The 11,776-nt window shown below is 44.9% G+C and overlaps 1 protein-coding gene across 2 annotated transcripts in view; it reads left to right on the top strand.

Annotated features, from left to right (window-relative positions):
• Window positions 1-1,983: 1,983 nt before the first annotated feature.
• alox12 (arachidonate 12-lipoxygenase) overlaps window positions 1,984-11,776 on the top strand; it is a 30,533-nt gene continuing 20,740 nt past the window's right edge. Inside the window, exons 1-2 of one of the 2 annotated variants that reach the window (XM_048524214.2) lie at window positions 1,984-2,115; window positions 9,323-9,390. Coding sequence is in view for 1 of the 2 variants with exons in the window: in XM_048524213.2 (XP_048380170.1) it covers window positions 9,241-9,390 (150 nt within the window). In the remaining variant the exon portion in view is untranslated. Of the gene's footprint in view, window positions 2,116-9,112; window positions 9,391-11,776 lie in introns of those variants that run through there. The other variant, XM_048524213.2, reaches the window with a different exon arrangement.

Genomic DNA, 11,776 nt, shown 5'->3' with positions numbered 1-11,776 from the left:
CCAGGGTGGGGAATGTGAGTCCCGGAGCGGAGGCCAGGGCGGGGAACGTGAGTCCTGGAGCTGAAGCCAGGGCGGGGAATGTGAGTCCCAGAGCGGAGGCCAGGGGTGGGGGGAATGCGAGTCCCGGACCTGAGGCCAGGACGGGGAATGCGAGTCCCGGAGCGGAGGCCAGGGTGGGGATGGCGAGTCCTGGAGCGGAGGCCGGGGCGGGGAATGCAAGTCATGGAGCGGAGGCCAGGGTGGGGAATGCGAGTCCCGGAGCGGAGGGTGGCACGCAGAATGCGAGTCCTGGAGCGGAGGGTGGCACGGGGAATGCGAGTCCCAGTGCGGAGGGTGGCATGGGGAATGCAATTCCGGATTGGAAGCTGGCATGGGAAATGGAAGTCCCGGAGCGGAGGCCGGCACAGAGAAGCAGTCCTAGAGAAATCTTACTTTGGAGCCGATGAGAGCTGGTGCTTTGAGAAGAGCTGAGGTTTAGTGTAGGCAGTCAGGCCATGTGTGGAAGCCCCTGCTCTGAGCTGACTTATACTATGAATCTCTGTAAAGAATTGCAACCACTTTTCTCTTTTTTCCTCTTTTGTATCTAAGATCTGTACCTAGGTACTTTGTACCTTGGATGGCATCATAACAGGCAACATTGTAAAGCTTACCACTGTACTCCTGTACTTGAGTACACCTGACAATAAAGGATATTCTATATTCTAAATGTTTGGGAAAAGTTAGGCTGTCAACTTTTCTGTTGCCATAAAGATAGATGGTGAAATAACTTCACACAGGCCAGTATCCCATCACCAAGTCAGTCGTGATTTACACATGGTGAGTCCTTCAGACCTATATGGCTCCCTCAGAGCCAGCTCTCAGAGTGAACAGAACACCTGACCCTCCTGTATATATGTGTCAGACAGGGCTCCCTGATTGGATGAGATTAACAGCCCCAATCAGGGAACTGATATTCTCTGAGGTCTGTCTGCCCGACATTGTTACAGTCGCTACAGAGAGGTTTAGGGAGGGAATTCCAGAGATGACGGTCCGGGAAGCTAAAGTCTCAACCACCAATTCAGCTGCAGCCATGAGGCCATAAATCCTGACCTCAACTCCAAGTCAACTGTTGTGAGCAAATTTCTCCATTTTCTTTTTCTCATCAACAATGAAATAACTCCACAGAGGCCACCGTTCCAGAAGAATACTGTTATCTCAGATTAGATTTCAGGCCTACCTTGGAAAGAAAATGAAAAACTTTCATGATGAGGCGTGGCTTAGTGATAAGGTTATCCAGAACTCTGCGCTAATGCTTTGGTGGCAGGTGATAAAACTTGAATTCAGTTAAAAACAAAAATTCAGAATTAAGAAAAAACCTAGTGAACTGGCAACTAGGCAGTCATTGTCAATCGTTGTAAAAACCCATGTGGTTCACTGATGCCCTTTCTGGAGGGAAATCTGGTTTCCTTACCATGTTTGATCTATGTGTCACTCCAGACACAGAGCAATATGGTTGACTTTTATCTGCCCCCCGCACAATTAGGGATGTGTAACAAATGCTGGCATAGCCAGCGATGCCCACATCCAATGAACAAATAAAAAGAATACTTATGATACACTGAGATAACAAAGTGTGAAGCTGGACGAACGCGGCAGGCCAAGCAGCATCTTAGGAGCACAAAAGCTGATGTTTCGGGCCTAGACTCTTCATCAGGTTTCTGATAAAGGGTCTAGGCCTGAAATGTCAGTTTTTGTGCTCCTAAGATGCTGCTTGGCATGCCGTGTTCATCCAGCTCCACATTTTTGTTATCATAGATTCTCCAGGATCTGCAGTTTCTATTATCACTTATGGCACACCTTTTGTTATCTCGGGCATTTCAAAACATTTTGTGGCCAATAAGGTGTGGCTGGAATGTTGTCAGTGCTGTAACAGAGAAGTAGAGAATGCACAGGACCCAAGGTCACACCGCAGACTACAAAGTCTGCAATGATCCCTTGGGGGCATTTGCAAACAGGAAGAGAGTTTTAGTTTAGCCTCAAAGCAGAGGAACCAGCAGAGGACAGCAAAGATCATGACTGACTGAGGAGAGAATTTACGGCAAATACAAAAATTGCTGGAGAAACTCAGCAACTGAGGTGAGACGGCTGAGTTAACATTTTGAGTGCGGTGACCCTGCTTCAGAACTGATGGTAGTTACAAAGAACTCGAATATATGTTGAAAGCAAGGTATGAGGGGGGTACGGGAAGGTGCAAGCAGATAGGTGGAGATGGAGCCCAGACAGAGAAAATCAATTAAACAGACAAAGGGAGGAATAATATTAAGCCAGGAAAAGGGGAAAATGGGGTATAAATGGGTATAAATATGTTGGCTTGCTGAAAGCAGCCCCATGTCATGACAGGGCCTGGGGTCTGGCGGAGGGTAAAGGACAGGGAAGGAGGTGTTCTGGCTCTAAGATTATTGAACTCAAAACTGAGTCCTGAAAGCTACAGCGTTCTCAAGTGAAAAATGAGATCCTGTTTGAAAGAAACTCCACGAAGGCTGGTATCCCATCACCAAGTTACCCTTCATTTACACGTGCATTGTACCTGACGTTGACTCAGCTCGCTCAGAGCCGGCTCGTAGAGTCGGCAAAATCCATGCCACTCCTGTCTATATAAACAAAAGAAAAGAACAAAGAACAATATAGTACAGGTTCACGCCCTTCAGCCCTCCAAGCCTGTGCCGTCGCATTTGTGCCCTTCTACACTAAAACTGTCTTCACCTACAGGATCTGTATCTCTCTATTCCTTTCCTATATCTGTTCGCCAGGGTTCCCTGATTGGACCAGATTAACTGTCCCAATCAGGGAACTCATATTCTATGGATCTACTTTGCTCCAATCACTACACTCTTCTTCCAAGTTGTAATTGCTGCAACTGAACCAGGAAAATGCAGAGAGAGACAGACAGGCAGACAGAGGCGGGTATCTGAGAGAGTGGGGTCCAAGATAATTGAGCGATATCATTGTCTTCTCTTGCTGTTTAACTGGATGTGGGCATCGCAGGCAAGGCCCGCATTTATTCCCCTATCCTTAAAGAGTGTGTGGCGAAGCCAACTTCAGCACCTGCAGTCCATGTAGTGTGACAATGTGAAGGATATATTTCTAAGTCAGGATGGTGAGTGGCTTGGAGGGGAATTTGCAGGGGATGCTGTTCCTGTGCATCTGTTGCCCTTGTCCTTCCTGGTGTAGAGGTCTGGACCAAGCCATTTCTACAGCCCAGTGAAAAACTCAAAGGGTGAGTCGCTATAAAAGTCCATGCGCTCTTGCAGAGGTGGCGATGAGACTAAGAAAATGACCTGCATCTAAATAACTCCTTTCACAATGACAGGAGAGTTTAAATCCAATGAAGTACTATTTTAGGAGTAGTCATTGTTGTAAAGCCAGAAGCAGTGTAACCAGTGTGAACACAGCAAGATCACATTAACCTCAAATAAATAAATCACAAGATCATTTGTTTTGGATGTTGGTTGATGGAAGAATGTTGGCCTGGGACTCAGGAGCATAGTCCATCCTCTTCTCTCAATAATGCTGCCGTGATATCTTTTACTTCTGTCCGGGTGGAGCCTCAGTTCCTTGCTGCAGCCCAAAGGATGGCAACTCTGATTGTGCAGTGCTCCTATGGCACTGTAGTGAAGTTGTCAGCCTTTAGCAAATGATTCTCTGGCATGGATGCTGGAGAAAGATTCCAACCGAGGCACGACCAAAGCAAAGGAGGAGTGGCGGGCTCAATCATGCAAGAAATGGGATTATTATCAAAACCTTGCACGAATTCTGGAACATTCTATACATGAGGTGGTTCCTTAACTTTAGTTTGAAAACCCTGGGTTGATGACAACCTGTGTTAACTCCCGTGAAATGAGGCACCCACCCTCTCCCCTTCTATAAGTTACTGTGTTCCCTACAGCCAACATAGGAAAGATGTTGTTAAATGCTACAGGAAAGGTATTGTTAAACTTGAGAGCATGCAGAAAAGATTTACAAGGATGCTGTCAGGGTTAGAGGGTTTGAGCTACATGGAGAGGTTGACTAGGCTGGGGTTATTTTCCCTGGAGCGTCGGCAGCTCAGGGGTGAGCTTACAGAAGTTTATAAAATAATGACGGGCGTGCTTAGGGTGAATAGACAAGACCTTTTCTCTGGGGTAGGGGAATCAAAACTAGAGGGGCATAGGTTTAAGGTGAAAGGGGAAAGATTTAAAAGGGACTGAAGGGGCAACATTTTCACATTTAGGGTGGTGTGTGTATGGAATGAGCTGCCAGAGGAAGTGGTGGAGACTGGTACAATTACAACAATTAAAAGGCATCTGGATGTGCATAGGAATAAGAAGGATTTAGAGTGATATGGGCCAAATGTTGGTAAATGGGACTAGATTAATTTAGGATATCTAGTCAGCATGGATGAGTTGGACCCAGGGGTTTTATGACTCTAACATGAACAAGTACACCAAACCCTGTAACCGACTTAAGGGTTTAGAAAAAGGTACCTGCTTCTGGCAGTGAGACGGCTTGATCCAGGAAATTCCACCATGAATGTGAAAGGGGATGCTTTACTTTGTCCCAAATCCCAAGTATGAATGCATGGAGTAAGCAGAGGTCCTTGAGCTTTGAAGACATCAAGTGGTCCACCAGGAGAAAGCCACAGATTGCTTGATTGTTGGTTACAGTCCTGTCATCAAAGTAGGTCCACAGGGAGCTGCGATATTGCTCAGAGTTCTGAAGAAGGGCTTCGGAACCCAAAACATTAACTCTGCTTTCTCTGCATGGATGCTACTAGATCTGCTGAGTTTTTCTAGCAATTTCTGTTTTTGTTTCTGATAGCCTGGAGTGATTGTGTTGTTTTTTTTGTGTGGGATTTGGACATCATGGGCTAGGCCAGCATTTATTGCCTTTCCTAAAGGACATTGGTGAATCAGATGGGTTTTGAATGACAGTAACAACGGATACGCAATCACAATTTCTCCCCTTCAGATTTTATGTGAACTCAAATTTCACCATTTGTCATTGTAGGATTCGAAGTCATGTCCATTTAACATTAGCCTGAGGTTCTGGAGTACTCATCCAATATAAGCTGCTACTATAGGTTTACAGTTGAGATGTTGTTGGATTACCGGCATATCCCATTGATGGAGGGACTGTCTTACGAGGAGAGGCTTAATAGATTATGACTGTAAGTGTTGGAGATTAGAAGAAATAGAGGTGACCTCATTGAAATATGCAATAGTTTTAGGGGACTTAACCGAGTAGGTGTGGAAATATTGTTTCCCCTTATAGGAGAGTCTGGGACCAGACAGTATAGTCTTAGAATAAGGGATCATTCATTTAAGACAGAAATGAGGAGGAATTTCTCCTCTCAGCGGGCTGTGAATCTGTGGGGTTTTTTTTACTGCAGAGGGCTGTGTTGCTAAGCATATTCAAGACTGTGCTAGACAGATTTTTAATCAGTAATAGAATCAAGGGTTATGGGGTAAAGGTAGGAAAGTGGAGTTGAAGATAATCCAAGATAACAAAGTGTGGAGCTGGATGAACACAGCAGGCCAAGCAGCATCTCAGGAGCACAAAAGCTGATGTTTCGGGCCTAGACCCTTCATCAGAGAGGGTTTAGGCCCGAAACGTCAGCTTTTGTGCTCCTGAGATGCTGCCTGGCCTGCTGTGTTCATCCAGCTCCACACTTTGTTATCTTGGATTCTACAGCATCTGCAGTTCCCATTATCATTGAAGATTATCCAACCAGCTATGATCTCACTGAGTGACAACATAGACTCTTAGTATCCCTACAGTGTGGAAACAGGTCCTTTAGCCCAACAAGTCCATACCAACCCTCAGAGCATCCCACCCAGAACCATTCCCCTATAACCCACCTAAGCTACACATCCCTGAACACTATGGGCAATTTAGCATGGCCAATCCATCTAGCCTGCACACCTTTGGACTGTGGGAGGAAACTACTGAGCCATTGAGCTGCCCAAAGCACATGGAGCCTCTCTAGCAGGGAATTGAGCCCTGGTCTCCTGTGCGATAGGCAGGGACACCAACCACTATACTACTAAGGACTATACTACTCGAGGAGCTGAATGGCCCACTTCTGCTCCTGTATCCTTATGAAAATGTTGATGGATGACCTTGTCACCTTTAACAACAGAAACCCCATCCTGAAAGTGGAGCGTTTTTTGTCTATTTGACAGGGGATTCTGGTGGGTTTCAAAAGCATTGGATGTCATGATGATTAGTTGACCTCTTGAGTTTTCTGTTTCTGCTACATGTCCTTTACCTTCTGAATTTGTCATTAGGCCATTGATTCATGCCCTTTAACGAGACAGGGCTCTCTGAATCATTGAATGAGTCATGTTGATAGATCCAGCTTCATGAGAAGCTCCACTAGGCATTTGTGAGAGCTGGAAGGACCACAAGAAGTTGGATTAACAATGCTCTAAGAAGTGCATTGTCTGAATCTGAGATGAATATAACCATGGACAATAATTTCCCAGAGAACTTGGAATTCAGGTACAATTCCTGATATATTCCCAAATATTTTCTTTGATTCTGACAAAAATGTCAAGTACGAAAAACAGGGGACATTTGATCCCCATAATCTAGAGCATAGAACATGGAACATAGAACAGTACAGCACAGTACAGGCCCTTCGGCCCATGATGTTGTGCTGAACTTTTACCCTAACCCTAAGGTCTATCTAACCTCCACCCCTACCTTATACTACCATCCATATGCCTATCTAATAGCTGTTTAAATGCCCCTAATGAGGCTGACTCCACTACCCACTCTGGCAATGCATTCCAAGCCCCGACCACTCTCTGAGTAAAGAACCTACCTTTGACATCTACCCTATATCTACCTCCTTTCACTTTAAAACTCTGCCCCCTCATAAAAGCTACCTCTACCCTAGGAAAAAGACTCTGGCTATCTACTCTATCTATACCTCTGATCATTTTGTACACCTGCATCAAGTCACCTCTCATCCTTCGTTATCCTAAAGAGAAAAGCCCTAGCTCTCTCAACCTTTCCTTGTAAGACCTTCCATCTATTCCAGGCAACATCCTGGTAAATCTTCTCTGCGCCTTTTCCAACGCTTGCACATCTTGATGAGGCAACCAGAACTGGGCACAATACTTTGGTACAGCTGGAGCATAACTTCATGGCTCTTGAACTCAGTCCCTCTATTAATAAAAGCTAATACACCATATGTGTTCTTAACAATTCTGTCCACCTGGATGGCAGCGTTCAGGGAATTGTAAACATGAACCCCGAGATCCCTCTGCTCCTCCACACTGCCAAGAATCTTTCCATTGACCCTGTATTCTGCTTTTAAATTTGTCCTTCCAAAATGAATCACCTCACACTTTTCAGGGTTAAAATCCATCTACCACTTCTCAGCCCAGCTCTGCCCATCAATGTCCCTTTGTAACCTAAAACAGCCCTCTGCACTGTCCACAATGTGACCCACCTTCATATCGTCCACGAACTTACTAATCCACGCTTACACTCCTTCATCCAAATCATCTGCAAAAATTACAAATGGAAGAGGACCCAGAACAGATCCTTGTGATACAACACTCGTAACTGAGCACCATATTGAATAGTTTCTGTCCACTACCACCCTTTGTCTTCTAAGGGTCAGCCAATTCGGATTCAAATGTGCCACATTTCCCCCTAAACAATCTGTCACACAGAGTTCTACAAATTTATTTCTGATCTCATCCCTCCCTTTACTTGCTAACTACTTCCAATCCCACAATTTTCCAGGATCTCTGCAACATAGTTAACTCTGAACTACCTTCTGAAGTAGCCCTTGCAAGTCATTCAGTTATAGAGTCATAGGGTCATTTAGTTCAACTCGCCCATGCCAGCCGGGTTTCCCAAACTGAGATAATCCCATTTCTCTGCATTTAATCCATATCCCTCTAAACATTTCATTTCATGTATCTGTCTCAGTATGTTTTAAATTTTGTAACTATACCTGCATCTGCCGCTTCCTCTGGCAGTTCATTCCACATACCCTCTGCATGACAAAGTTGTCCCTTTTAAAGCTTTCCCCCCCTCACCTTAAAATTGTGCCCTCTAGTTTTGAACTCCCCTACGCTGGGGAAAAGACATTTGCTTTTCACCTTATCTGTGCCCCTCATGATTTTATGAACTTCTGTAAAGTCACCCCTCAACCTCCAACTCTCCAGTGGAAAAAATCCCTGCCAATCCAGCATCTCCTTATAACTCAAATCCTTCAATCCTGGTAAGTCCTTGCAAATCTTTTCTGCAAACTCTGCAATTTAATCATGTCCTTCCTTCAGTTGAGGGGCAATTAGGGATGGGAGACAAATGCTGGCCTCGCCAGCGACACACATATCCATGGATACATTAAAGATCAGCACTGTCACTGCAATTCTGAATTTATTGCATAAACATAGGTCACCTTTACTCTTAACGCAGTTTATTGCGATTTGCATTTATGCCAGGACTGTTCCCAGTTTTTCAATCAAGTGCCCCCCCCACTTTAATTTCATTGCAAAAAAGAAATACAATGGTCAAACTGACCAACACTTTCCAAAACATTTGAATTGCATAACTGTTTATATGTAAAGTAGGCATGAGGCAACCAATAGCTTTATGTTTCCGTTAAGACATAACTGATTCTCAAGCGGTCCCTGAAAGAGCTTTGCAAGCCGCTCTGTTCAGATACACTGCAAGAGTTTCAAGGGGGCAACTTACTGCCACTATCTCAAGGCTGTTAAGGCAGGCATCAACGAGTCCCTTGCCAGTGACAGCCACATCTGAAAAGCGACCCCTTCTTGTCTAAAATAGTAATGCGATATGTATTCATCCTGTAAATTCTGGGATGAAGCATTGAAATTAACAGAGGGAATATGATGACATTTGTTGACGCACATGTGGATGTCACAGCAAATCCAAAGGTGCCCTCTGCTTTGGGCCAGCAGGTGGCCTTTTAAGCTGCAAGGGTTAATGCCACAATCCAGCAATTCTGGAGAGCATCTCATGTTACGGAACTAAGCAAACACCTGTAATAACAGGTATGCAGTTCGATACACACCTAGTATTTGCTCAAAGTTTAATAGGCCTGCCATAGCTCTGTGACACTATCCAGCACTGACTACATATGGACTAGCCCTGCCCTCTGACTGATTCACTCAGAAGCTGCTTCTCCTGCAACCAGCAGCACAGTTGCTTTTCTGTTCTCCATACCTTTGTGAAAGGATGTTTACCTACAGGGTCACGGTGGCTACAGGCACAACGTATTACTCAGGAACAAACAATTACATCTATGTCTCTCTGATAGGAGAGAAAGGTACAAGCCGGAGAACCAAACTGGACAAGTGGCTTCAGAATGACCTGGAGCGTGGAAGTGTAAGTGCCTTTGAAGGTTTATTTTTGTATTTATGTGTGTGTGTGTGTGTGTGTGTGTGTGAGAGAGAGAAGCGTGTGGGTTGAATTCTTGCAGCGAGTGAAAGTTTGTAAGTAATATGCGAGAGAGAAAGTGGGTGTGTGCTGCACATGGTGCATGAATTTTGAGTCGGCGAGTGTGGGAGAAGTCTATATGTGTGTTTGTGTGTGTGTGTGTGTGTGTGTGTGTGTGTGTGTGTGTGAGAGAGAGAGAGAGTGGGTATGTTGTGCAGGAGGGCATGTGAGTGTGTGTAAGAGGGAGTGGGTGTGTGTATGTGTGTGTGAGAGAGAGAGGTGTGTGGGTATGTTGTGCAGGAGGGCATGTGAGTGTGTGTGTGTGTGTGTGTGTGTGTGTGTATGTGTGTGTGTGTGTGAGAGAGAGAGGTGTGTGGGTATGTTGTGCACAAGGGCATGTGAGTGTGTGTAAGAGGGAGTGGGTGTGTGTGTGTGTGTGAGAGAGAGAGGAAGCGTGTGGGTTGAATTCTTGCAGCGAGTGAAAGTTTGTAAGTAATATGCGAGAGAGAAAGTGGGTGTGTGCTGCACATGGTGCATGAATTTTGAGTCGGCGAGTGTGGGAGAAGTCTATATGTGTGTTTGTGTGTTTGTGTGTGTGTGTGTGTGTGTGTGAGAGAGAGAGAGAGAGAGAGAGAGGTGTGTGGGTATGTTGTGCACAAGGGCATGTGAGTGTGTGTAAGAGGGAGTGGGTGTGTGTGTGTGTGTGTGTGTGTGTGTGAGAGAGAGAGAGAAGCGTGTGGGTTGAATTCTTGCAGCGAGTGAAAGTTTGTAAGTAATATGCGAGAGAGAAAGTGGGTGTGTGCTGCACATGGTGCATGAATTTTGAGTCGGCGAGTGTGAGGGACATCTCCTTATGAGGCTGGGTGTCATAGTTATCTTGATAATTCTTCTCATTAATCGCTGTAGCATGTTTGATCACATTAAATGAATGAATGAATGATTTTTATTGTTATGTGTATTTTACAGTGAGACATACATAACATACAGTGAAAAAGTACTGTATTAATCTAAATTGTTGTCATTGCTGAACTAAGGTTAAGCTTCCTTATATAGAACGTTACAGCACAGTACAGGCCCTTCGGCCCTCAATGTTGTGTCGACCTGTCATACCGATCTCAAGCCCATCTAACCTACACTATTCCTTCTTAAAGAATCCCCTTTACGGAATGTTGACCAAAATCTTTGGTCAGTATTTGTCTCTCAACCAACATTGGGCCAAACAGTCTACAAACATGAGCAGAAATTGCTGGAGAAACTCAGCTGGTCTGCGGAGAGAAAGCAAAGTTAACGTTTCAAGTCTATGGACCCTTCATCGGAACTGAAAGCAGCTAGGAAAAGGCAGGATTTGTGCTGATGACAGAGAGTGGGAAGGCAGGGAAAGGAGTGAGTGGATGGGTGGAAAGGGAGCCCAGAGAGAGAAAAAAAGTGTCGGCAGACAAAGGGAATGAGCCAGTAAAGATGAGAAGTTAGATTTGATGCAAATGGGGACTATGAGTGGGCGAAAATACATTGGCTGTGCAGAAAATATATCATGTCATGACACGACCTGGTGTGTGGGCTGGGTAATAGACATGTTTAGGCCCTAAAATTATGAAACTCATTATTGAATCCTGAAGGCTGTAAGGTCCTCGAGTAGAAGATGAGGTGTTATTCTTCCAAATTGCGTTATGTCTTACTGGAGCACTACAGCAGGTCTGAGACAGCAATGTTAGGAAGTGAACGCAATGGAGTGTCAAAATGACAGGTAGCTGGAAGCTCGGGGTCGCTTTTGCAGACAGGGCTCATCATTGGCAGTTCATATCACCTCAGTACTGTTTATTCACCTAGCTGCTTATCACCTGCTCGGAGACATTTTGAGATCACAAAGGCTGCCACAGGAGTGAGAAATTCTAGAAGTCAGCTGTGTGATTGCTCCCCTCATTTAACATTCAGGCTCTTGAATGAGCAGGGCAATTTTATCAATGGAATGTGGAAAGATATGTGACCCCTGTACACAAGTGAGCACCGTGCACAGCCACACCTTTTTGGCGCACAGAGACTGACTTGTCAGAAGATGTTTGGCTTGGCATGTCAACCAAACATCAAGCAGGCTGAACAGAGAGATATTGTGCTTTCAGAGAAAATAAAAATAAAATAACCTCATCCGATTTTTAGAACATTCTGCACCCTGCAGGAACCAACTGTGCATACTATCACCAAGAGCAAACTGGTAGTACATACCAGCCTGTGACCAACAAACACACAGCCTTTCAGTTTTATACTTGGTTAAGCCCCATACAAATAGAATATGATTTGGTCTAATCTCAAAGCACATTTTGCAGCCCAACGCGTTTTT

This window comes from Stegostoma tigrinum, chromosome 45, assembly GCF_030684315.1.
Source record: "Stegostoma tigrinum isolate sSteTig4 chromosome 45, sSteTig4.hap1, whole genome shotgun sequence".
NCBI lineage: Eukaryota > Metazoa > Chordata > Chondrichthyes > Orectolobiformes > Stegostomatidae > Stegostoma > Stegostoma tigrinum.
This window is presented reverse-complemented; position numbering and strand designations above follow the sequence as displayed.